At 43.4% G+C, this 27,952-nt stretch overlaps 1 protein-coding gene across 1 annotated transcript in view; it reads left to right on the top strand.

The window, feature by feature from the left end:
* Positions 1-959: 959 nt before the first annotated feature.
* MAMDC2 (MAM domain containing 2) overlaps positions 960-27,952 on the top strand; it is a gene marked incomplete at both ends in the record, with an annotated part of 66,188 nt that continues 39,195 nt past the window's right edge. Inside the window, 2 exons of the mRNA XM_080637467.1 lie at positions 960-990; positions 1,104-1,217. Coding sequence (XP_080493593.1) covers positions 960-990; positions 1,104-1,217 — 145 coding nt within the window. The remainder of the gene's footprint in view (positions 991-1,103; positions 1,218-27,952) is intronic.

Here is a 27,952-nt window from a genome sequence, read left to right as displayed (position 1 = left end):
GAAATGTAGTTAATAACTTTATGCAGGTTACAAGACTTTCCATAAACCTTTCACTGTTGTTCCCCAAAGCTAGTAAGCATGTCCTCCCCATAAGAATACAGAGTCTGTTCTTCTAGGTACAAAACTAATGTCTTCCAAATTAAACACATCTGGGAGTCATGTATTAAACAGGCAGATTATGTACACTGATCATCTTCCCTCCAAAGCACAATAAAGACTGTTGGCCAAAAATCTTTATGGGCAAAACCTGAACTAGGCAAGGGCTGGAGTGATCATGCAAGGTATTACCAGGGCCGTTAGCAGAGCTGACTAGAAGCAGTATCTAAGTCCATTTAAGTGGAAAAGCCCTAGGTGATTCAGAAAGAGTGATGTGAAGTAATTACATCAAAGTTACTCAGGATTTTAAAAACTCTGTGAGTGCACAGTGAAGCCACCTGTCTTCTGCAGGTGGGCATGAGTGGCCATCTTACTGAGGTGTGTGCAAACACCTGACAGTGGATCACATCAGACGGCGCCAGGCTTTCTTCGTGGCGCTCAGCGGTGGCAGCCAGGCTGTGGGCACAAACTGAAACACAGGAAAGCCCACTGAAACCTAGGAAAGCCCACTGAAACCTAAGAAAGCACACTGCTGTGTGGTGTGACGCACTGCAGCAGGTTGCCCTGGGAGGCGGCGGTCCCCCGTCCTCGATGGCGCTCCAGCTCCGGCCCCCCGACCCTGCTCCGCGCCGGGCGTGGGAGGAGCGGCCCACCCGGGGTGCCCGCGGGTCCTCCCCGCCCCTGCCCTCCCCTCCCGTGGCCGCGGCTCGGCTCCTTGCGCCCCGACGGGGTGCCGAGGGGCCGCGCTCATACCAGCTATCGCCGCCGCCGGCTGTCCGGGTTAGGCACGGCCGCGCCCCGCGCTCCCGGCCGCCGTGCCCGCCCGCCACACTGCGCCAGCCCCGGCTCCCCCGGCGCGGAAGATGCTACGGCTCTGCCTCCTCGCCGCGCACGGTAAACGGTGGCGTGGGGCACGGGGTGGGCGCTGCTCCGGGCTCGGCGGTGGCTCCCGACCCATGGCCCCTGGGACGGCCGGGCTGTGACCGGGACTCGCTTTGTCGTTGCAGCTGTGCAGCTCGCCGGGGCGGCGTTGCTCTCTCCCGGGTCGTGCAACTTCGAGGACAGTGCCTGCGGCTACGAGTGGGACTACGCGCATCTGCCCTGGGCACTGCATGGGGAAGGTAAGAGCGCTGCAGACCCCCGAGCGCACATCTGCCCCAGGAGTACAGCCCACCTCACGCGTACAGCTCCCCCTGGTCGCTAGTGTCGCCCCCTGGGGCGGTGCGGTCTCTCTGCCTTACACTGCTGGAGCACGGTGCCGCGCTACTCAGCTATCGCGGGGAAACTGGCGCCGTCTGATCCGTCCCGTCTGCAGTTTCTTTTATCTGGGTGACAGTCCCCTGACAACTGATATGCCGGCGCTGCGGGGAGGCGACTGTCCGTCCCTGCATCCGTCTGTCCATGCCCTAGAACAGGTCTATACTCAGGCTTCTACAGGATGCCTCCAAAACTTACTTCCTATTTCTTTAATGTTGGGAAAAGGTTTCTCATCGTAATCGGCTGTAGGTAATTTACTCTCTTCCTGTCAAATTCCTATTAAGCTGCATTATTGTTTTTCTAAACATACTTTGAGTTCTACAGAACAAGTGCCTCTGTTCTCAGAGCAGGAGACAGTCTTTGTGATGAGTATCTTTACAACACATTCAAGTAAGACTTTTCTCCATTTTATGGTAGCTACAGTTCAATAGGAAAAAGATAAGCATTAGTGTCTCAGTAATTTTTCTTAGACTTTACAAAGACTGTTGAAAGAGAGAACAAAACCCAGTCACTGTACAGAGCTTTCATGCAACTGTAACTCTCACTTTGTAAGTTCTTCATGTAGGCTTTTGGTTTTGACAGAATCAATGGGAGCAAACCAAAGACTGAACAAAAATAAATACAACATGGTTATAACTTGGTTAAAAAAAACCAGTCTTGCTTACAGTGTGTTGGTGACAATGTGATTCATAAAAAAGAAAGCTGTGCTCACACACTAAAAGGGACTATGTGTTTTCAAAGTCTTTAAGCTCTAGAGCAGGTGGCAAGAATAATGACAAGGTGAGTACAGATACAAAGAAATGGACTGCCCTTATTCACCCTCATCTGTTCTCTATTCGAAACTGACTGGTCCAGTTTTGTCATTCCACTTGTTACTCAGTTGATAATGAAGCTTTTTAAAATTCTTTTGTTCTAATTTGTACTCAGATTTGTACCAAAGTAATTCACCTTAATTCTTAATTCTTAGGTTAATCATTAGGGTTTGAGAATGACTGAGAACGCTAACTTAGAAGAGGCTTTGAGGATATAATGAATAAAATAATTGCTTTTTCTCTTTATTTTTGTTATTTAAGTGTACATAGATTTTCCTGTATTTTTTTAAGTTACTAGTGGAAATTCAGTAAAATTTAGTAGATTTAGAAGTCTCAGCTTTCATAGCTGTGCCTGTTAACATCATGCCCTCTTAAGCCACCTGACTTGGAAGCCACGCTTCCTCCTTGCGGTTAACAGAGAGCCAGGTGATAGTGGTATTGATTCAGCTCCAAGGGACTGTGAGATGCTAGGAGGAGTACCTGCAGAAATGGATGTGCCTCATGTTGTGCACATCCATGCTGCCGTGCTTCAAGAATCAGGGGAATTTGATCAGAGATTTGGATCAGCACTAGCTGGCCTACTTTTATTTGGCTCACAGAGCCCTATTTTGGTTGTTGTTGCTTGATTTTTCTATGTGACCATAAGCATACCAGTGGCTAGACAGCTTCTGTCATCTTGTTTTTCGGAGATATATAACTGAGCTGTTATACTCGGGAAGCATATGTGGTATACGAGCTCTCTTAATAGCATAGTTCTGTCAGCATTTCCATTATAAACCTTTTTTCAGCAGTCTGTAATTTAATAATAGTAAGTTGTTCTGTGCAAACATTTGGCACACAAGGGATTAGCCTCTTCAAAAATATATTCACGAAATCATAACTAAATCTAGTTGAAAATAGTTAATCCAAGTCTATGTAGCAGGTGTGCAAAACTAGTCTTCCTTCAATGCTCTTTTACTCTTTTATCTTGTAAAACATCCTTTTTCTTGTAAAACAGTCCTCCATTTATACTAGGCAGCACTGAGGCTTGGTATTTGCAGGTCAGTGTACATACATGTGGTAATGTACTGGGACAACACAGGAAGTTGAGGATGGGAGTGGCAGCTTAGCTATGAATTGTTGCACTTCTCCTTGTGTTGCTTCAAAATTGTTTTATTATTTTAAGATAGTACTTGTAATATACAGTTATATACAGCAAATCTCTTGTAGGGATTATCTGACTTGCAGTGCAAGTTCTTTCCTCTTTCAAATCTCTCAATAGTGTGGTCTTGTGCCAAACTGTCAAGATGATGTAAATATAACTAAAATCCTGCCCAGAAATTTCCACTCCATACTTGAAAGTTTTTTGCTCAGTTGCCAAAGAAGCCAGTGTCTTCTGAAGGGACAGAAACAGAAAGGAAGTGTGAAGCTAAATTCTGCTTTTGTTTACAGCTATGCATTCACACTTAAACAAGTAGGTTTCTAAGGTTCAACTGCTTTTTTAAATGTCTCCGGCTTCTCTTGAATACGCTGGTATTTCTGGAATAAGAGGTTTTTTTGGCATTTACTTTTGGAACTTTTACAATAATAATAATAAAAATAAAATTTGGTTTATTTGATTTATTATTATTTTTTTTTTTAGCTAAAGTTTTTATACCTATAATTGGCTGGCATTTTAAGGCCCATTTGAGTCAAGTGCAAAAGGAAAGTGAAATCAAAATAGTCAATGCTAAAATGGATAGCTATTTCACTCTTTACTGCTTCACTCAAGACTGGCAGATCAGGCCCTAACAAAGTGGGTGTTTGTAGAATAGCAGCTACACTAGAAACAAATCAGGCCTTTTACTGTGATACCTACTTAGTGGACCTGTGCTGCCGTAAAATTCTGCTTCGCTCAAACCCTCTGTAAGCCTCAAGCTCTTACATGGCTCTGAATTCAGGAATAGGACCTTCAAGTGTTAACATCAAGGTGCTCCTTTTAACTGTCAGCTTTTTGAGTCAGTCATTTGCTAACTCAGTGCTTGCATTTTAGAATTATAAAGATTTTTAGCAGACAATCACTGTACAAAGAAAAATGTAAAATATAGAAACAGCTGAGGATACATATTTCTTGCAAGATTACCTATGGCTGAGAAGCACACCCAGCTGAGGTCATGGTCCAGGTTGGGTAAATACAGCATGGTGCTGGAGGCAGCATGTTTCCTAATGTGCCAGTTCTGTTTTGGTGTAATCTGGGAAATCCCATGCAAACATAATGTGCTTCATGAAGTGGGTGATTGTAGGGTACCAGCTACACAAGAAACACAGTAATGTCATTGCTCAGGAAAAGGGCATCATCACGTAATCCTGGTTCTGAAATCTGATGAGCAACAGATGAATTTGTGTGTGATCAGCGGACCAGCAATAAGATCTGCAAGCTTGAAGTGATTAGCTTGTACACATAAACCAAGGTGTCAGTGGTCCATTTTAAACTTCAGAGGTGTAGCCATGCTCCCATAAATATTCTTGCATTCATTATACCTCTGAACAGATGATTTATTTTTACAAATCCAGATACAGAATATAAGACAAAGATCAGACTCCCTGGACTCAACTAATAGATGAGAAATTTAGAAACCAAATCCATATCCATCATTACTTTGTTATTTAGAGATAGCTGAGAAGCTCGAATACCATGTTGCTTACCACTAACACCTACAGGTATATTTTGCATGAGTTCATGTCCAGTTGTGTTGGAGCATAAAGCTTTGTAGGTGGTGCATAGTGGGTGGTTTCCACAGGAATTTACTTCTGTGTCAGCAGTATATGTTTTGCAAGCGGAAGACCTGGTTCATTCTAATACGTACTGTCAAGCTTTGTATGATAGTATTTCATCAAATACTCTTGAGATTTTGTTTAACCAAATTGTGCATTTATTTCAGAGGACGCATGTGCTTTGTAAGTGTAAAACAAACAAAGATGCTGTACCTCATAGGAAGCAATCCTGAGTAGAGTAAAAAGTGAAGCTGTGTAGACTCACTTGAAGTGGCAGTAGGAAACACAGCCTTATGCCTGCTGCAGCCATTCTGCAGGGTTGGATTTGGCATTTTTTGCTTTTCTCCCAGCCCTCTCCAGCACAGACCCCACTATAACTTGAATGTAAGAACATCCAGCTCCTAGCATTATTACAGACAAGTTTCATTAGACACAATAACTATGGCATGTCTTTTCTGTGACTCTGGACAATGTTTTTTTGCCAAGAATATCTGTACAGCATTTGATGTGCCTATGTCTATGGGCATGTTTTGTTCTCAATCTTCCCTGATCTTAACAGAAACAGGTTTAACAGAGCTACAAATAATGTGCATTTGGGCTTTCATCTCAAACTTGCATTAATGGATTTTGCTGTGTCGCATCTGCTTGCCTGGATTTAAGCATAAGACAATAAATTTGTCTCCAACCACTGCAAGCCATAAGGAAGGTAAGGTTTTTATATTAGCAGTGAGCTTCAAAATGCAAGTGATCATTAAATGTTCCCATGCATTGCCAGTTGCCCTGGGCTTGGAGCTATTTTAGTAGTAGGAGCAACAGATTTTGTACACTTGTCTTCTTATCACCTCGGCTCTTCTGTGGAGTGCTGTCAAATGACTTTTGATATTGATGTTCTGTAATGAGCTATGTGGCACTCAACTGCTAAAGCTGTAACTGGTAGTGGATACTGCCTTGTGCGTCTGGCTCTCCTATGATCATTGAGAGCTCTAAATGTATAGTTTTGTGTCTGTTCCTTTACTTCTAATATTTTGGGAGTGTGTATTACCTCAAATGTCATGTATCCAAGGATATATTTTAATAGAGTGCATTTCAGAGTTGTTTATAATGTTTTCTCTTTCTGCAGTATTCCAAAGGGGAATCATCCTTAAAAAGAGATAGATTGTGTTCAGAACAGTGGTGTAATAAATTATGATATATGTATAAAAAATAGCCTGATTTTTTTTCTCCCTAAAACATATCTACTTTTTGCTGCATTAGTCCAAGTCTGTTTCTGTGATACACTCAAAATGGGCATCCACCAGGGAATAGTTTATGGTAAACAGGTAAGCAAGCATCATCACTAACAACAGCATCAGGAAACTGAACTTGTCCTTCGGGACATACTTATCGTATAACTACATTTCAACTACACTTTAAGATGGAAAATAATTTCAAGAGGCAAGGACAGCTATCCCAGAGTGTCAGATAAGTCAAGCATGAGAGCAGCAGCATAAGGAATCTCAAATCTAAACACTCCCTGCATAGCATTTAAATAGCTTGTATTTACAGCTGTGCTATATGACTTAAAACTGACCTCCTTTTACCTAATCGCTCTCGTTTGGAATGCAACATCATTCGCTTGTAATATGCAAAGCAATGAAACAGGTAACCACTGGTGATGCTAGCTTTTGTTGCACAGCAAGCACGATTTATATCCAATGTGTTCTGCATTGTGCTCAATTACCAGCAGATAGACTGGGATGTCTGTAGTCTTATGGTTTTTTCCAGCTCTCTGCAGTACTTTCCTGTACATAGGCAACGAAGCAATTTGAAAATATTAAAAAGGTGTAACACTGCTGGCTTTGTACAACCATAAGATTAGACAAGTGGTCTCACATGTTCGTGACAACTGTAATAGGGAGCAAAGTAGAGGGTAATTGAGGGAGACTTGCACCAGCTTGTACCTAGCTGCAGCAGAACCAGGCTGGCATTCCACAATGCTTGCTTGCTGGCAAGGTTTTCAGCTAATAAATCCACCCTGCTATGGGAGCTTATTGGTTTGGGTCTTCCAAACCTGTAACCTGGGTATCTCTGCACTAAATGCCGTGTGGTAGAGTGGAGAAGCTATTAGAACAGGAACAGTCTGTTTTGCTTTGAGTGATACTTAAAATGTTTGTCTTCCTGGCCAAAATAATTGCAGTTAGAGTGAGAACTCTTCTTCCTAGTCATTCCCAAGGAGGAAAAAAAAACCTGACTCTCACATGCTTATGGTACAGTTAGATTCTCATGCTTTTATTTCTCTTCCACCTCTTTAGTGACATTCCTCGTGTACACTCCATTTTGACTACTCAGCCACTACTCTTGTTTTAGCAACTCATTTCTTCTTGCTATTTTCTTGTTCAGCTTGTCACCAGCAGCTTAACAGGCCTTGCCACAGCTAACATATTCCTTGTCTTGCTGACACCAGTAGGAAATCAGACATTTTGCTTGCCCAAGTATTATCTTCTCTCCTAGGCTTCTGGACAACTGTTTTTATGGAACTATGCCCAAATTACAGTTATTAGCATACTTTTTGATCATTGTTAGAGGCATGTCTTGTGCAAAAAACGATGGCCAAGAGCAATTTATGTTCAGGGAGGACTTCAGCAGCACCTGCCTGTGCGTGAAACTTTCGATGAGTCTTGGCTTTCCATTTGCAGTAGGAGAACAAACTAACCCTGAATTGTTATCAGTGACTCACTGCGTGAGAGATGAGTTTCAAAGCATTCCTCTCTTCCACAGGATAGTAATGTTTTCAGAAGTGTATTTTCACATACAGCTGTTAATGATTCAGTGCTTAGAGAGTCAACAAGCTGTTTTAGTGCATTTTACACTGAGCCATGGTGGCTGGCCATGAGGAAGGATAAACATAAAATTAGTGTTTACTGAATATACCTGCAACTCCCAACAACAGGCTGGGCTTTGTTTTGCATGAAAACAACTGCAAATAAGTAATTTACCAGTAGAATCTGGGGAAAAAAACCCAACCTGTAGGATAGCAAAACAGTTTTTAGAAGTTGTGATGGAGGCCAAACAACCTCAGTCAAACAACTTGCATGTAACCCCAGAGAAAAACTGATCCCCTCCACGTAACAAGGTTTCTAACGCATGAGTAGGGTGGAGCAACTTGTACAATTCTGTACCACTGACACAGCACTGTAAACCACACTTACTAAAAATTATACTGCAGCTTCATGTTTCAAAATGCTGCATGTTTACAGGAAAAACATCTGTGCACCTGTGTAGCAGCTACTCAGTATGAGCCCTCAACTAGCCCTGGGCTAGCTGTAATTTGTAATGCAACAGCGCATATTGGTTGCACAGCCCATCTAGAGAGACTGCAGTCGCACCACTGCAGCTTGCACGTGTGCAAGGTGGCTCTACCGTCAGTTTGCTTGAAAGGCTGTGGGGATCTGAGCACATCTCAGACAAATGCTGGAGGGTGAGATACGGCTTCCTGGCTGAAATCACAGCTGTCACATTTGGGTCTGATGGAGATGGATAGAGCCCAGGATTAGGAAATCAATCTAGATTTGTACGGTTATCTTCTCCATTAATAGGTAGTTAAATAGTATGTTTTCAGCTTCTGTTATAAACAGATTGGATACTGACTATGCAAATACGGTTGAAATTTGATGAAAACAAGTACAAACATGCAAAATCATTTGCTGAAAACAGCTAGAAATGTTTTCAGTTTTCTTAAAAAATTAAAAATTTCAATGAATTGACCTAAAGTTTCTTTTTAGGAATTTCAGGGTGCCTGCATGGAGGGAGTTTTTGTATCAGTAAAACTGGTAACAGGCAGTTCTTTGTGGTCATTGCAGGGGTCATGTGTTACACTACGTAGTTATTTTCAGCACTGTCAATTTTCAGTATAAATTTTGGTCAGTTTCTAATGTGAGTCAGGATCTGTAGTGAGGAAAGATGAGCTTGTGCTTGTGCTGAAGGAAACATTTCTACTAGTAAAAAAGACCTTGCATATGGTACAGACTGTTCAGAGTTGTAATACTATCATCCTGAAAATACACTAATAGTCTGATTATATAGGGTGCTATCAAGTGGAAATCTTTGAGAGCTTATTGAAAAAAAGAAGCTAAAACCAGTTGAAACTAGTTGGGTGTGTTCCCTTTTGTTCTGTAGTTTTCCCATTATATTAGCTTCTGAGATTTTTTTTATCTGCAGCCGCCATGTGCAATAGTGTTAGTCAATGCTACAATTCGCTGACTAACTAAACTCATCAAAGGAAGTAATTCTCCAGATTTCAGTGGAAATGCTGAAAAGCATACTTTAAAAATATTTTCAGATGGAAAAAAACCCAATTTGTCTCTTTGTTGTATAAAGGCACCTTAGCTGAGATCAGTTTAGAAATAGGAAGTCTATGCTTCTCTTCCTGGAGAAGTAACTGGAAACAGCTGCTGAGGCTGTAGCATTATAAGAAATGAGAAGAAGCTGAAGAACAAGGAAAGTCTTAACTTGAAACTTTTTCAATACTTTTTGCACCTATTTACATTTCACATACCTGGAAGTTCTGTTTGGGTTTTTTTGTTTGTTTGACTTTTTATACCTGTAAAAACCTCATAGAGAAGCTGATGAAGATTGAAAACTGGTTGAATGGTTGGGCCCAGCCCAGAGGGTGGTGATTACTGGATCGAAGCCTGATTGGAGGCCAGTCACTAGTGGTTTATTCCAGGGGTCAATACTGGGTTCTATCCTGTTCAGCATCCTTATCAATGATCTGGATGATAGGGTAGGGTATACTGTCATGAAATGTGATGATGACACAAAACTGAGAGGAGAGACTGGTGCATGGGGGGTTGGCATACTTGCCTCCGGTGGTACTTGAACAGGCTGGAGAAATGGGCTGTCAGAAACCTCATGAAGTTCAACAAGGAAAAGTGCACCTGGGGAGGAGCAACACTGTGACAGAACATATGCTGGGGGTTGCCTAGTTAGAAAGCAGCTTGGCAGAAAAGGACCTGCAGGTCCTGGTGAATACAAAGTTGAACATGGCCCAGAAATGTGCGTTTGCAGCAAAGGCGACTAATGGTGTCCTGGGCTGCATTAGGAGGAGTGTTGCCAGCAGGTCAAGTGAGGTGATCCTTCCCATCTGTTCAGCACTGCAGAAACCCTGTCTGGAATATTGTGTCAAGTTCTGACCTCCCCAAGAGAAAAAAGGTACAGACATACTGGAGAGAGCTCAATGAAGGGTCATGAAGATGGCAAAGAAACTGGAGCATCTCTCCTATGAGGAAAGTCATAGAGCTGGAACTGTTCAGTTTGGAGAAAAGAAGGCTCAAAGGTGATCTTATATAAATAAATATAAATACGTGAAGGTTCCTGACCAATTTGGTGGCCTTCTATGATGGGGCTATGAAATTGATGGACAGGGGCAGAGCAGTTGATGTCATCTACCTGGATTTGTGCAAAGCCTTTGACACTGTTCCACACGACATCCTTGTCTCTAAACTGGAGAGACATCAATTTGATGGGTGGACCACTCGGTGGATAAAGAACTGGCTGGATGGCCGCACGCAAAGAGTTGTGGTCAATGGCTCGATGTCCGGCTGGAGACCAGTAACAAGTGGTGTCCCTCAGGGATCGGTGTTGGGACCGGTCTTGTTCAACATCTTTGTTGGTGACATGGACAGTGGGATTGAGTGCGCCCTCAGCAAGTCTGCTGATGACACCAAGCTGTGTGGTTCGGTTGATAAGCTGGAGGGAAGGGATGCCATCCAGAGGGACCTTGACACGCTTGTGAGGTGGGCTGATGCCAACCTTATGAAGTTTAACCATGCCAAGTGCAAGGTCCTACACCTGGGTCAGAGCAATCCCAGCCACAGCTACAGGTTGGGCAGAGAAGAGATTCAGAGCAGCCCTGCAGAGAAGGACTTGGGGGTGTTGGTCAATGAGAAAATGAACATGAGCTGGCTTCAGTGTGCGCTCACAGCCCAGAAAGCCAACTGTATCCTGGGCTGCATCAAAGGGAGCGTGACCAGCAGGTCGAAGGAGGTGATCCTGCCCCTCTACTCTGCTCTCGTGAGACCTCACTTGGAGTATTGTGTGCAGTTCTGGTGTCCTCAACATAAAAAGGACATGGAATTGTTGGAACAAGTCCACAGGAGGGCCACGAGGATGATCAAGGGACTGGAACACCTCACATATGAAGATAGGCTGAGAAAGTTGGGTCTGTTCAGCCTGGAGAAGAGAAGGCTGCGTGGAGACCTCAGAGCAGCCTTCCGGTATCTGAAGGGGGCCTACAAGGATGCTAGGGATGGACTCTTCATCAGGGACTGTAGTGACAGAACAAGGGGTAATGGGTTCAAACTTAAACAGGGCAAGTTTAGATTGGATCTAAGGACGAAATTCTTTAGTGTGAGGGTGGTGAGGCACTGGAATGGGTTGCCCAGGGAGTTTGTGAGTGCTCCATCCTTGGCGGTGTTCAAGGCCAGGTTGGATGAGGCCTTGGGTGGCATGGTTCAGTGTTATGTGCCCCTGCCCATGGCAGGGGGGTTGGAACTAGATGATCTTAATGTCCTTTCCAACCCTAACTATTCTATGATTCTATGATTCTTTGAAGGTTCAAAGAGGACACAGGCAGGCTGTTTTCAGTGGTGCCCCATAACAAAACCAGAGACAACAGGCATGGACTGAAGTATAGGAGGCTCCCTCTGAACATCAGGAAACACTTTTTTCACTGTGAAGGTGGCTGGAAGGTAGTGCAGTCTCCATCCTTGGAGATACTCAAAAGCCATTTGGACATGGTCCTGGGCAATTTGCTCTACATGGCTCTGCTCTAGGTGGCTCTTGAACCAGATGACCCCCAGAGTTCCCTTTCAAACTCAACCAGTCTGTGATTCTGTGGTAACTTCATATTTTTGACTGAAAGCTAACAAAAGCCCCACTGCAGTGGCCTTTCAGACAGACCTCCACCCACAATGGAGAACATAAGAATTTCTGGTACTTTGTAACGTAAGAATTAAAGAGAATATTGACATATATGTGTATGTCTGAATCCATTTATGTGTATGTGTATATTGAAATCTCTGCCCACTGGTTCAAGAGAAGACTTGATAGTTTGCTGTAGGTCCTGTTAGGTGAAGGATCTCTTAATTGTTGTTAACAGCATATGAAGAAGTTGTTCCTTACTGGTATTTTGGGGGCTTCTTTATCATGTAGCTGAATTGTTCTAATGCTCATGGCTGCAAGGTTTCATAGGAAACAGGTAAGTTAAGGTGCAGCGCACTAATGCATTTTGCAAAGAGGTCTGTTCATCATTTCCTACCTTTTTTAGTAATTCACATTTAAAGACTTACTGTCTTTGGCGTGTGCTGTTTTACACATAGTTGTTATCCTGAAGAAGCTTTAGCAAGGCAGTTCTGCTCCATCTAATCACTCTTGGCAGACCATTCTGCAAATGAACGTTCTTGACTGGAAGTACCATCTCGCAGCTGTTTAGCCAAAGTGACGAGTTCATTTAAGGCCATAAGACAGAGTTGGCAGTAATTGGCATTACTGTTTAGTGGAGTCAGCAGGGAGGCAGATGAATGAATGGATGTAGACTCTTGAGTTGCTCTCAGCTCATCAGAATAGGTTCAGGCAAGTGATGAAACAGACGTAGATGTCTACGTTGTCTGCTTTGCATCTGTTTGGGAAATAAAAGCCTTAATTCTCCCAAGCCGTATGTCCCCAAGATGACCTAGAGTTCATTATCAGTATTTATTACTGTTGTCAACTTTTTGCGAATCCCTTCTTCTCTCCTTCCCCATGTGCCAGGTCCCAGAGAAGTGTATTCTTTAAATGTGTAAACACTTGTGGCAAGCAGTCACAAAAATTTATAAGCTCTAAGTTGGGGCTGGAACTACAAGACAAGATACTTGAAGACACATTTCTGTGTGTCACACCATGCTTCACAGTATTACTGAGACCTTTTTTATCCCAGGAAAATCATATCTGAGTACCCAAGTGTAAGGTGATAGCCAGTTTTGTCACGTATGTTTATGACAGAGCAACAGTGAGAAACTGTAGCAGAGCTTGTATAATGCCATTGTTTTTATATCTTGCTTCTACTCTACAGTGAGTAATTTTACATTACAGAGCCCTACAGTTTGGTGCCTTCCTTAAGTGTTTGGTAGAAAATTGACTCAATACAGGCAGCAAGAAAATGAGCTTTTAGTACTGCTCATGCTTTGCGCCGTTACTTAAGCAGAAATATACTCCCATGGCTGCAAACAAATTCGGAGCCTTCCCAGTAATCAGGAGATAAATGATTATGGTTTTTCTGAATGTAAACTAATTTATGCTAGTTTAAATTTCTAAGTTCTTGTAAAGGGAAGGAAAGGCTACCTTGAGTGCTAGAAATGTAATGAAAACTGTAAATACAAGCATCCTGGTACCCGGATTTTTAAAGTGTACCCAATATAGCAAAAATAAATATGTTTAAGAAAAAGAGATTTATCTGATTTTTTTTTTTTTGTCCCTTGGAGATATGCCTTGGAGATATGATAAGGTCCAGGGCACAAATAATGATAAAATCTGTCAGTATGCAGAACAAAGTCTGTCTACAAGTCTGTGTCAGCATACTGGTTTGCTTAGCATCTGTCTCTGCAGTTGCAGATTCAGCTTCAAAGTACTTACTGTCAGCAAACCAGTAATAAACAGCTTCATGTATATCCTAGAAAAGTTACATGTAGCTATATGAATGCTTATTTTTAAGCTGTTGCTTACAGCATTTCAAGCAGGGTGAGCTGCAGAATTTTGAATATGTATACATACAGCTAGGCAACGCTATTCTAAGATGTTGCTTTGTATAAGATTAGTTGAAGTTTAGTTATTACAAGCAGGAGGAGTTCAAATGCATGAATCTTTACTAGTTCCTATATAGCCATTGCTTTGCAGCTTAATTCTTGCATGGCCTTCTGCAGAGGGATTTCTTTCCTGGCCAAGAATATTCTTGTGTGCTTAAGTGGAAACATGAGAAGATTTATACCAAGATTGCTCTCTAAATATAGCCTCTTCCAGTGTCTATTTTAAACTGAAAGTGTCAAACTGGAGAGTTATTAGGGCATTAACTGTAGTTTGTTTGAAAAAAATGAGAGAACTTTGCACAGTAAAGTTGTCATATATGGAAATAAGATGAGTGGTATGTGGAGTTTGATCACCACATGTAGGTAGAAACCAAAGAGCTGTAATCGGTGTTTGTTCTTATATAAAAAAGCACTCATGAATTTGGAGTAGACTTTACAGCTGATGGGTGTTCAGGCCAAAAATAGAGTTATATGATCAATCATGCCTTACTAGCTGAGGACTCCAATCTCTTCATGTGCTGGGTCATCTAGATCTTTTTCCGTTAGTTAGCCTTTCCATTGTCACTTAGCTTTTGTGCTGTTTCTTTTTGATATGCCATTTTGTGTTTTTTGTTAATTCTGCACTTAGAAGGGGACTTCACTGCTATGCCTCTACTCAGCCTGCAAGTTAGTCCACTATTTTTAAAAGAAATTACCTAGCTACTTACTGCAAGATTGCACGTGGCACCCACTTGTCAGCTAAGGTATCTCTGTTTGCTACTGAAAGAAAGTGAGAAGAAAGGAAGAGCTCTAGGTGAAACCCTGCGCAGTAGAAGTTTCAGAATAAGTCCATGGTTTGAAAATGTTCAAACGATTCTGTAGAAAGAGAGAGAAAAAAAAACAAACTTAATTTTGAAACTTGCTGGAAAATTAAATTGTTGCCTGCTGGACATCTGTACTGGCTGAACCTCCCTCTTTGAGGCCTTTTCTATTTTGGTTTCTAATTTCTAGTTTATTTAGCATGTGTATGACAGGTATCATACTGCAGTAAACTACCTGGGAGGGAAGGGTGGCAGTCTGAAGGGTCTTCATAGTAATGCATTGCTCTGACCTGTTAGAAGAAGGCAACCTCTAAGATGTTTTGGAGAGAGATGTTTGCACTGTGCCTGCACAGTGGGTCTGTACATTTCACTGGTTACTCTTCTGTCATGTTGCTGAGGAGGTTGCATGATGTGCACAGGAAATCTGCTGCAGGGTTTCCATTAGTACTGCTATTACCCATTGAGCTACAGACCTGCATGGGCATGGGTGAGTCTAGGGTGACAGAGATTGTCTCAAGTCATGAAGGCATTAGACAGATCACAGTGAATTTCTTGAGAGAGAGGTGCTGAAGGAGTCTAGGTCAAGAAGGAATTGATATGCACCATGGAATTTTTATACTTAACCTGGAGTTATGACTCTGCTTTTTAACCACTTCAGCTTTTCCAACATTTTATGGAGGTGAATTGTCAAACAACAAATCTTAAAATTTTCCCAGAAAACCATGAGAATTATAAAAATTATTAAATATTGAGGCCTCTATCCCAACTGTTTCTGCTGCCCATCACCTGCAGCTGATAGTAACAGCCTTGTGTCAGCAACATGTCTGCAAGCACCCATAATCAAAGAGCAATAACCTGTGAGGGAGGATGAATTCTTTTATATGTTGAAAAGCTGCGGTAACATTGCCCTGGGACCTTCTCTTCTTCAGGCTGAACAAGCCCAGCTCTCTCAGCCTGTCTTCATAGGAGAGGTGCTCCAGCCCTCTGATCATCTTTGTGGTCCTCCTCGGGACCCACTCCAACATGTCCATGTCTTCCATGTTCTGGGAACCTCAGCTTTCTGGGCTGTCTGGGCTGCGAGCGCACATTGTGGGCTCATGTGTGACTTTTCATCCACCAGTACCTTCCCAAGTCCTTCTTTGCAGGGCTGCTCTCAATCAATCATCCGGCAACCCCCCAGTCTGCACTGATACTGGGGATTGCCGCAGCTCGGGTGCAAGACGTCGCACTTGGCCTTGTTGAACTTCATGAGGTTCACACGGGTGCAGTCCCCGAGTGTGTCAAAGTCCGTCTGGATGGCATCCTTTCCCTCAAGCAAATTAATGCCACCACTCAGCTTGGTGTCATCCGCAGACTTGCTGAAGGTGCACTCAATCCCTCTGCCTATGTAACTGATGAAGATATTAACCAGTATTGATCCCAGTATGGACCCTTGAGGGACACCACTCTACTGGTTTCCATTAGGACATTGAGCTTTCGATTATAACTCTTTGCATGTGGCAATCCAGCCATTTTTTTATCCATCAAGTAGTCCACCTATTAAATCCATATTTCTCTCATCAAAGATTGTTCCCCATATCTGAGAATTTCCTGAGGTTAACAAATGGCTGCTATTTTTTAATGTAATAATTACTATCTGACTCATTTTGTGCAGGCCCTGAAATTTATTGAACCTCATTTTTATGTTCAGCTATGCTACCAAGTTTCTTTCATAGCTGGCACAGAAATTACTGCAACAGGTCTATCTGATGAGTACAGACCTGTTGTAGTATATTTGTAGTATATGTAATTTAGTTGCAGTGGAATTTTCTTTCTGTTTGTTTATACACTGCATTATTACGATTATGTCTGTTTGCATGATCTGTTGCCCAGGTTTACGTATGTTGTGATTCTATGGCAACACTTGTACTATACACAGTATGACTGTATAGGCAAACTAAAAGGAAAGTTTCAGCTCTCCTGAAGTAGAAAGTATGCTTCTCCTTTACAATTAATGTTTATTAAAAGGCCTCCCTGAGGCTAAATTCTAGCACTTAACTCTGAGCTGTTGTGGAAGGGCATTCAAAAAGGTGAGGTGTGATTTTACTGGAAAATTCAGGCCATGATGCTGCAATGGGAATCTCCTTCATCACTAGTCCTGCAGAAGAAGTAAATGATAATGTTAACCACCACTCTCAAAGCATGACTAGTTTGGTTTAACTCAAGTTTGGTTTGATACTACCAGGAACTCCCACTAGAAGGGTAAATATCTTTAAAAAGTGGCCCACAGTTGCTTTTCAATAAGAAGGACTTGCTATACAATTTCATTGTCCTGTCAAATGTCCATGTACACTTTTTCCCTGAAAGGAAAGGATATAAAATGTTCCCAGAAGGAAATGTTGATGTTAGGGATTTTGGATGTCCTGGAAATTCAGCAGAGGAGTAAAGAAGGTAATAAGCCTGACAGAAGACACTGCATTTACGCATTGTGCAGGTCACACCAGCTATAGCAAGCCTGCACACTGTGTTCTGTAGGTGAGTGCCTGGTGGGGAATGTCTTCATCAGTTTTAACCATGAAAATTACTCAGTAGGGAATGGCAATGTCTGCCTCACATCCTGCAACAGAGGACTCCTTTCCTGTCTAAATGAAGTTGCTTAATGCTTCTTGTGACACATTTCCTCCATGCCAAAGGGCAAATGTTAAATGCCAAGAGGTCTACATGAAGGTGCAGTGGGTTTTGGCAGCTGCCAGCCTTCTGCCTGTCGCTGATGTGCCTATCTGCAGGCTTCTTTGCCATATAGTTATTTTGCATTATCTGGTGGCAGCCACAGGGTTTGCTTAATATAAAAGATAGCTTGTGCTTAGAGTTTCTTTCCAGTGATCCACTGGCAATTCCTCGGGCCATGATTAAATGAAGTTTTCAGTTGATACCGTTTGTTTTCCACTTTTGTAGCTGATGCAGAAGTTAAGTCTTTTCATAATACTAAATGACTTATGGAGGGAGACACAAAAGTAACTGCAGGTTTATTCTCCCATTAAACAGCTAACCAGAGGTTGAGCCACCCAGTTAGATCAGTTTTCAGTAAGGGTCTGCGGGTTTAGTTTTCTCCTAACTGGTCTTCATGTGGCACAGAGATGTAGAGGAAGAAAGCAGGTGTAACATTTGTCGTATGCTTCCTCTCCTTGACCAGTGTATATTCTCCTGAAACAGCCTGGCTCACGAGTCTGAGAACAGCAGGGAAGCAGAGCCATGTTCCTCCCCAGAGGGTTGCAAGGACAACCACGGGCATTTCTTGAGGCCAGTTTCCTGACTTTAATACTCTATACTTTGCCTTGAGAGTCAGAAGCATAACAAAGGAACAATTCCTTTATGTGTAAATATAAAAGATATTGCAGACTTTGATTTTTTGTTTTAAAAAGGATTTCTAAAAAGCCAGGATGGGGGGGGAAAAAATAAATTCCTGTGGAAAAGGAAACAAAACAGAGCACTTTTAAAAGAAAGGAACAACCATGTATATGAATATCTCATTGGCCGCTTTCCTTGTGTTATGTGCTTGTATCCCTTGCTCAAAAAAGCATTGATTTTTTTGATTCTTAAAAATTTGCAGAAAATGTAGTTACCTGTCTGCACGGTGTACTACATTGACACACACCCGTCATTATAATTTTTCTTTTTCAAATGAAAAAAACCCCAAACCAAATAGCAAAGTTCTGGTTGCAGTGATCTTGTGAATTTACTTTTTTGCTAAATTATGAATGTGAATATTTTTATCCTTAGATGATTACTGTATACTACATCAGCTCGAATCAGCTTCTTGGTAGTGTCAGAGATCAGCCTTTTGACGACTGGTGTGTGAGACCTTGTGTTTTCCTCCCTCAGAGCACCCGCGGTTACAGGAATACTGGCTCAGTATTTTGGGTTATTTCAGTATCACACATTGAAAAGTTGTCTTCTTCTTTTTTTTTTTTTTTTTTTTTGTTTCCCCCAAGTTCCCAAGGGTCATAGATATTTCACTTGTTTTCCAAGATGAAACTTGGCAAGCATCTATTCTTCTGGCCTAGTTTACTGTCAGCTTTTGAGGTGGGGAGGAGGAACAGCAGCTCTGGGATTTTCAACCTCTCTGTGCTGTGGAAAGGGGTCTTTCTCCACATTAAAGGGAGAGGCTGAAGACCATGTCAGAAAGCTGCACTGATAACATATTCCATGGCAAATGTGTCTTGTGTATGACTTGCACTGCAGCTGTCAATGTTGTTTGGTTTATAGCTTGAAGTAGAGGCTGCAAAATATAATCCTACACTTTCACTTTTAAGAGAATGGCAGCTTTTGTGTGATATTTGAACCTAAAATAAAGGTTGTGGAGCCAGTCTAATCGCTTGTTAACATGTAATAAGGAGTTAATTGCCTCTGTAATCCCAGAGATCTCCATTGATACATTTTGGGCGAGTACAACTGCAAATTTCTTCTGTAAACAGTGAGCTTTCTCTGTGGGCAGGCAGCACAAGTTCCTGTCTCTGCAGAGTAACAGGCGAAACTGGTGGGATCAGCTGCTGGGACAAGTTTCTTGACACCAGAAACAAAGCAGTGAGTCACTGCCAGTGACCAGCCAGGCATGCAAGGGCTTCAGCCAGCGCTGTCAAGTGCGGAAAGCAGTGTATGGGAGCACTTGCATGTGTGCAGCATGAGCTCCTGACTCCAATTCCCCCCTAAAGGCTGTGTGTTTGCAGAAAATACTCCAGCAGAGAATTCACTGTTCCTAGGGAAACCGTAAACATGCAGAAAATGTGTCGGGACCAGTACTGAATGTGTTCATTGACTCTGTGTGAACCTTGGTTACACCTTCAACTGTTCCAGCATTTGCTTTGTCTCAGATAACTTCTGAACTATACTTTATGGCACACATGACACTAAAAGGCTTTCTCAGAAAAACTGGACTGTTTTTAGAAAGACCACACAAAGCCTGGTAGATGATAGAGCAAAGTTGCTTCTGCAGGCTTTATTTTCTGCATGGTTTCTTTTTATTCAGGATACATACATGCTGTTCATCCATTGCTACAGTGGATACCACAACCACCTCAGGCAGTCCTGCACACTGAAAAATGGCAGCAGGGGCTGGCTGGGAGGGCACGGGCGAGGATCTTCATGTGCTCACTTTGCACTTAATTCTTCCCTGCGCATCCGTCTGGGTTCACTGTTGGGTACTAACAGATAGGTGGGAGGATGCAGGGTTGGATCTGCTGGGCCTTTCGAGGTCCTTTGATTACATCACAGTATCACAGTATCACAGTATGTTAGAGATTGGAAGGGACCTCAAAAAATCATCTAGTCCAATCCCCCTGCCAGAGCAGGAACACCTAGATAAGGTTACATAGGAATGTGTCCAGGCGGGTTTTGAATGTCTCCAGAGAAGGAGACTCCACAACCCCCCTGGGCAGCCTGTTCCAGTGTTCTGTCACCCTCACTGAGAAGAAGTTTCTTCTCAAGTTTAAGTGGAACCTCTTGTGTTCCAGTTTGTACCCATTACCCCTTGTCCTATCATTGTTTGCCACTGAGAAGGGCCTGGCTCCATCCTCGTGACACTCCCCCTTTATATATTTATATACGCTAATAAGGTCACCCCTCAGTCTCCTCTTCTCCAAACTATAGAGACCCAGCTCCCTCAGCCTTTCCTCATAAGGGAGATGCTCCACTCCCTTAATCATCTTAGTTGCCCTGCGCTGGACTCTCTCCAGCACGTCCCTGTCCTTCTTGAACTGAGGGGCCCAGAACTGGACACAATATTCCAGATGCGGTCTCACCAGGGCAGAGTAGAGGGGAAGGAGGACCTCTCTCGACCTACTGACCACCCCCCTTCTAATACACCCCAGGATGCCATTGGCCTTCTTGGCCACAAGGGCACAGTGTTGGCTCATGGTCATCCTGCCATCCACTAGGACCCCCTGGTCCCTCTCCCCTACACTACTCTCTAACAGGTCGTTCCCCAACCTGTACTGGAACCTGGGGTTGTTCCTGCCCAGATGCAGGACTCTACACTTTCCCTTGTTATATTTCATCAAGTTACTCCCTGCCCAACTCTCCAGCCTGTCCAGGTCTTGCTGGATGGCAGCACAGCCTTCTGGCGTGTCAGCCACTCCTCCCAGCTTAGTGTCATCAGCAAACTTGCTGACAGTACACTCAATTCCCTCATCTAAATCGTTGATGAATATATTAAATAATACTGGTCTCAATACTGACCCTTGAGGCACTCCACTAGATACAGGCCTCCAACTGGACTCCGCCCCACAGACTACAACTCTCTGGCTTCTCTCCTTCAGCCAGTTTGCAGTCCACCTCACTACCTGATCATCCAGACCACACTTCCTCAGTTTAGCTATGAGGATGCTGTGGGAGACTGTGTCAAATGCTTAGCTGAAGTCAAGGTAGACCACATCCACCGCTCTGCCATCATCCATCCACAATGTTATTTCCTCATAAAAGGCTATGAGGTTGGTCAAGCATGACTTCCCCTTGGTAAAGCAATGTTGACTGCACCTCATAACCCTCTTATCCTTGATATGCCTTAAGATGGCACCAAGGATAAGGTGTTCCATCACTTTCCCAGGGATGGAGGTGAGGCTGACCGGTCTATAGTTACCCGGTTCCTCCTTCTTGCCCTTTTTGAAGACTGGAGTGACATTTGCTTTCCTCCAGTCCTCAGGCACCTCTCCAATGGTAAAGATGATGGAGAGTGGTCTAGCAATGACTTCCGCCAGTTCCCTCAGCACCCGCGGGTGCATCCCATCTGGACCCATGGGTTTATGGATGTCCAGATTGCTCAACTGGTCTCTAACCCATTCCTCGTCGACTAAGGCAAACTGCTCCAGTGATCTGACTTCATCTGAGGTCTCAGGAGTACAGGGCTCTTCAGGACTGCCTCCGGCAGAGTAGACTGAGACAAAGAAGGCATTCAATAACTCTGCCATCTCTGTATCTTCTGTCACCAGGGCACCCATCCCGTTCACCAGTGGGCCAACCTTGCCTCTGGTGTTAGTTTTATCAGCTATGTATTTGAAAAAGCTCTTTCTGTTGTCCTTGACCCCTCTCGCCAGATTTAATTCTAAGGAGGCCTTAGCCATCCTAGCTGCCTTCCTACATCCTCTAGCAGCAGCCTTATATTCCTCCCAAGTGGCCAGCCCCTCCTTCCATGACCTATAAACTCTCCTCTTCCACTTGAGCATACCCAGCAGTTCCTTATTTAGCCACGCAGGTCTCTTGGCCCTCTTCCTTGACTTCCTACGTGTCGGGATGCTCTGCTCTTGAGCTCGGAATAAGCAATTCTTGAATGTCAACCAACTATCTTGGGCCCCTTTACCTTCAAGCAGCCTTGCCCATGGGATTTCCCCTAGCAATTGCTTGAAAAGGCCAAAGTTTGCCCTGCTAAAGTCCAGGGTTGCAATTCTACTTGCTATTGTACTGGTCCTACCACACAAGATCCTGAATTCCACCATCTCGTGGTCGCTGCAGCCAAGGCAGCCCTCAACCTTTACTGCTTCAACCAGCCCCTCCTTGTTAGTGAGGATGAGATCCAGCAGCGCTCCTCTCCTGGTTGGCTCATCCACCATTTGGATGAGGAAGTTATCATCCATACACTGGAGGAACCTCCTGGACTGTGGCTGGGTTGCTGAGTAGTCCTTCCAGCAAACATCAGGGAAGTTAAAATCCCCCATTTATACATTTATACATTGTGAACAATAAATCAGGGTGCACATTTGCAAGGGAACTGTGCCATGTGGGTAGTGTTAAGTGCCCAGTGAGATTTGGCAGCCCAAGTGCGCAAAGGTAAATTAATCTAAATGGTCTTTTATGGATCTATCTAAAGTTCACTAACATCTGGGTGATCATCTTAGGCTATTTTTAGGATGTAAACTAAACTAACTAGAAAGAGGCCTAATAGACAATAATCCAGTCGGGGAAAACCAAAAAATAATAAAAAAAAATGAGGGCCTATAAACTCTAATACTTTGGAAAGTAATTAAGCTTTTACTTACTTTGGCAGCAAAATTGGAGTCAGAGGGGATATCCTCTAGGAAACAGTGTCATGAACTGGCAGGGTCAGATTGATAGATTTTTTCCCAATGACCAGTTTGTATCCCAAGTGCTATTTCTATCTTGATAAATTTGTCTCATATAGATCAAATATAATATTATAAATACCCTTGCAAGCAAATGCCTGAGGTTATTACTAAATATTCAATGGAATGTCATTACAGTAAGTGCTGAAATTTGCCAAAACTTTCACTTCTGAAGTCATCTTGGAAAAAAAACCCAAACAAACACAAATATTTGGGGCCTGTCTGATCATCTGTGATGACAAGTGCCCCTGGGCAGCTGGAGAGCGTGTGAAATGGCTGCCTGGAGGAATTTATTTGTTGACCATTGCCTAGTGAGAGGAAACAGAGAGGCCACCACAACGTGACAGACATGTTAAGAGTGGACTGGGCCAGAGAGATGGCAGAGCCCTCTGCATATTCAGGGTAACATCCAATGGCCTGAGAAGAATTCAGATGTATAGGGTGGTTCACTGACTTGGACTCACTCTCAAAGAAGAATTTGACTGGCTGTTTTAATTAAAACAAAGCCCAGCAAAGCTAAAATTATCAGAACTCTGTTGACTACAGTCAGCAGTTAGATACCTTGTGGAAAGCAAAATACTGGCTTCTAAATCTCCTAAATGCCTAAACATTCACAACATTCTTTGACATCTGTTTCTTACTGTTCCCTTAGACTGGAGTTTGCACAAGGAGGTGTTTTTTTGCTTTTGATACAAAGTCATCCTTACAAACATAATTCTGGGTTGTCCAAAGCTCCACAACTGAATCTCCTTCCAGTACTAGAGACTGCAGCTACTGAGGCAAAGGAGAGGGAGCCATAGGGCTCCTTCCCACAGAGGCCCACAGCATCCTGTAAAATGCTTTGTGAGCTTCTGAGTTTTGAGACCAGCACTGAATTTATCAATGCCCAGTTTTCTGCAATCCCTGTAAAAACTATAAAGTCTTTATGGGATCAATGAATACATGCAAGGGTTTTTTTGGGGAAAAAGATCCCAAACCAAACCAAACCAAACAACCAAAAACCAACCAAACAAAAAAAAAAAACCCAAACAACCCAGAGCAAACTTTCATTCCTGCCTTTTGATTTGTATCATTTCATATTTTTAAGATTATTCACTCAGCAAAGAGGGATAGAGAGTAATAATCGAAGAATTAAAAACAAAGCTCAGAATAGCTTTGATAGATTGAATTCTAGGCTTCCTGGGCTGCAAAATTAGCTTCTTACTTAATTTTGCCAATTTAAACAGTTTCTGTTTAAGGGTACTCAGCCAAATGTTATCATTCATGTTTTTTTGAATGGAGCGCCTTTAAAGGAGTAGGGTTATGACTACAGCCCCATGCTCAGCTACCAATGGATGTACTCTACCATCGAGTATGAATATGTATCGTTCAAAGTGTACTTTCTGCTTGAAGGGGAAGAGGCGGGAAGCTGGGTCTGTTATACTTGAATGCAAAATCTTTTGGCAGACACCTCTGGACATAAGGGATTTGATACCTAGTGAATGTGGTGGTACAACAGGCTATACTTAAAGTGCAAATGGCACATGCAGATTTCAGGATTAAATGTACAACTACTTTCCGTTCCCTTAAAATGTGCATGAGATGTTTTAGAGATTATAGTTATCTAACCTGGGGCTGTTTCGATAAACCCTTGGAAAAGCCCATTCTCCAGTTCTGTGGATTTTGGCATGCTCTGCGTTGTACACACTCACACACGTCTTCTGTTGCTACCACCTGCCTGCCAGGCAGGACTGATGTACAGGACTGCAAGCCTAGAAGCATCCCTGGTAGACTGAAGCTGGCAGTGTTGATCTTTGAAGCGGCTAACTGATGGGTGCAGTTTTGCAGAACTCCAGGAAATACTAGCCATGGTCCTGGTGGTTGCGATGTTCAACATCAATAGATGTATTGCTTGCTGCAGGTTTAGTGGTTGCAGATGCTGAATCTTCACCATTCTGTGTTTGTGGTCCAGGATGAAGCTTGCTGGGCAGATGGGTCACTGAGGCTGCTTTCTTGCTTAGAGTGGATTACTTGAGAGTGACCATTGAGTAAACACAGCAGCAGCTAAGGGGCTGCTACAGCAGCAGTGGTGATAAACTAGTTACAGGACAGAAACCTCCAGCAGGTTTTGGAAACTGATGGTGTGGTTAGGCTGGTTCCCTCAGGTGACCTGAGTAGCTCACCTGTAAGCACACTGTAGCCAGCTATTTCAGGACATGGATATAAATATGAACCTCATCTGTTAGCAGATCTATATTTTGTGACATGAGATGTCTGAAGAGCCCACCATGAGCCTGTTAGGCATGGTTTAGTGTAAGGTGTCCCTGCAGGGGGCCTGGAACTAGATGATCTTAAGGTCCTTTCCAACCCTAACTGTTCTATGATTCTATGATTCTATCCTAACGATTCTGGTGTAAAAAAGGAGTATAAAATGAAAATGTTTTATGGAAAGCAGGAAACTGAACTCACTCAGGACTTTTGAAACCAGTGAAACCAGATAACTATTTCAAGTATTTTTTCAGTCTGTGTAGGACCTAGGGCTCAGGTGAATACGAGAGCAAATATAATTTCTATAGGAAAGCACATTTGCAACTTTCCTTGGAGGAACAAGACTTGTGTGGAAAAGCTACATTTTATTACTTAATCTCTTGTAGCTGGGAAAGACAGACAAGTGTTTAGGTAGATGAGCTGTTCTTTAGGATAGTGCAGTAGGCCAAGTGATTTGAGAGACACAGAGTGAGCAGATCCGTACAGTAGAAAGTTTTGCTTTCATAGTGTTTCCCTGAATAGTTGCAGATGCACTCCAGAAGTTTACTGGTTGAGGGTTTTTCATTCTCCATGGGCAGTGTTGCAGCCTGGCTGAGGACCCTCCCTGCATGCTGAGATCTCATGCATGCTCTCTCATGCACCTAAGCCAAGTCATGCTGGGCAAACTTCTGTTCCTGTTCACCCTGGCTCCAAGGCTCTCTTGTCCTCTCCCTCCCAGGCTGCTGCTTGCTGTGACCAGAGTGTTCCTGCTTCCCTGACTGAGGGCAGTTTTTCTTCAGAGTTTTGCTTAGATGTGAGCACCATGGGCTTTTAGTTTAACCCCTTTGGAGCATACCAAGGAAGTTTATCAACCATGAATTCTTCGCTTTTGAAGCAGAAGAGCATGATCTTCCAGATTATTGTAAATCCTGACATGCAACGACCAAATCAGGGCTGATGGGGTTGGAGTATGTCTTTCTTACCTCTCTCAAACTCTTACTGCCGTGACTGTGCTCGTCACTCTGGTTCGAGGAGAAACAAAATGAGACGTCCCTTATCTCATGGTTTGACTCTCCAACTTCCTCATTTTGGTTCCCCTATGGGATGTGAGCCAGCAGTTTGGTCTGGGTTGCAAATCTGACAGGTTTCATTTCAGAAAAGTGCCATTGTTGTGTGGACTATGGCTGTGTAGGTTTGCCTTCTGCAGGCTGAGACATGTTCAGCACATAATACACAACAGAGCTCATACTACATACTCGTACTCATACTACATGACAACATAAAGCAAGGGAATACTATAGGAGTGAAATTACATACTCTTTGCTGAAGGATGGCAGCCCAGTGATGCACTCTGCCAGGACAAGCAGCTGTGCTGGAAAAGCTATCACAGTGCTTTCTCCTGTGTGCTTGATCCTGGTGGAAACATGATTTAGCAAAGGAATAGAGCTAGTAATAAAAGAGATGAGTACTGTGAAAATATAGATGCATGATGATTTCCACTTTATCTTGTTTCTGTCTTTAATATTCCTTGTTCACTGGGAACAACAGAAACTGATTTAGGATGCCAAAGAATAAAGAAAAAGCTTTTCTGAGTTGCTTCCAATTCAGAAATCCACAGCAGAGTCTTGTGTCTCCAAATCTCACCTACATCCTGCTCAAGTGTACCAGCTGAAAGAAATCACACAAAAGGCTTTTTGAAAAAGCTGATGCAAGGGAAACTGGAGATAGCAGAGAAGGACCTGGCAGCCTTTGTGTCAGCAGATAGAAAGTTGTCAAAATTATGTAATGAACAGCATGAAAAGGAGAACCAAGTGGTGTGAGCAATAGCTGATGTGTCATTTGGAACACAAAGAAAGAAGACTTGAAAAGCATATAAAAATCTGTGAGGTCATTGTGGACAAAAACAAACCCACATGGCTGTGTTCAGAACAAACAGGAGACCTGATATAATGTGTGCATGATGCCTCAAGAGGTAGGGCACAAAGAGGACCCAGCTGTTCCCAGCAAGCTCTCACAAGTTCAAGCATCCCAAGTGCAGTGGAGCAACTCCTCTAAATCAGCGACAGAAAGAGGCAATACAAGCTGGACTTGTGCCAGACATTCATAGGCAACCTGGCGGATGGAAGCTGGAAGGTTTTGCCAGTATGGTGGTAGCTGTGACCAGATGCCACAGTCACAGAGTGTTTCAGGGCTGATTGTATTACTTTTATGGTTTCTGGCAGGCTTGCTAACAGCTGTATTTCTGAACTTTCTGGGGAGCAAAGGACAGGGCAGGAGCTGGAGCTGGTAGTTAATCCAAGCCCTCCTCTGGGAAAGAATAGGAGCCTTTGAAGATTCATCCCCTCGTGGCTGGGAACCATGACCTCTCTTGCCTGGTCTGGTGGCAGTGGCACACAAAGTGTCAAATGATAAATCTCTGCGGGCAGTAAAGTAAGGTGAGCTTGTGAGAAAGCTTCTGGGGAGCTCCAGTTGCCAGGGCTGTCAGTCCTGCAGGAGGAAGGTGTGTGAGTGCTGCAGTGTTCATCACTGGAGGCCGTGCTTTTGTACAGAATGCCTTTGTTTTACATAAATACTGCTCAGCTCTGTGGAAGTTGTCTGGAATCACTGTTCTTGCCCCTGAAGAAGCTGAGCAGTGCAGGGGCAGATTTAGTGGGATTCACAGGTGCCCTCCCTGGCTGGGCAGAGATAAGGGTTCAGGCAGCTGGCAGCAGCCGGGCGGGAACATGGACTTTTGCTTCAGAAAGGTGACAGCTTTAGGCTTGGGGTACCCCTGTAGACACAGAAGAGAAGGAAGAGCTTCACAGTAGCAGTATATAGCAGTCACTGCAGACAACAAATACAGACCACCTCCTGCTTCTCCATGCCTCAGCTATTTTCACAGAGCTGATTTTGACAAACCACAAAAGAGACAAGGAGGTTTCCTATGATGACAACACTAATTGGTCCCAGCGTATACCATGCAGTACTTCTGGTGTGAATCTGTGGCTTGAAGGGAATGAGAATACCAGTTATGCCCTGCAGAGTCAAGTAGCTTTAATCATGGCACCACACTGGACTGAGCCTGTACCCTCATGGGCCAGACTTTGCTGCTCAGCCCTGTGTGCATTGCACCCCATATG

Source organism: Psittacula echo (assembly GCF_963264785.1).
Source record: "Psittacula echo genome assembly, chromosome: Z".
Taxonomy (NCBI): Eukaryota; Metazoa; Chordata; class Aves; order Psittaciformes; family Psittacidae; genus Psittacula; species Psittacula echo.
The sequence above is the reverse complement of the archived record's forward strand: the minus strand, read 5'-3'. Positions and strand labels throughout refer to the sequence as shown.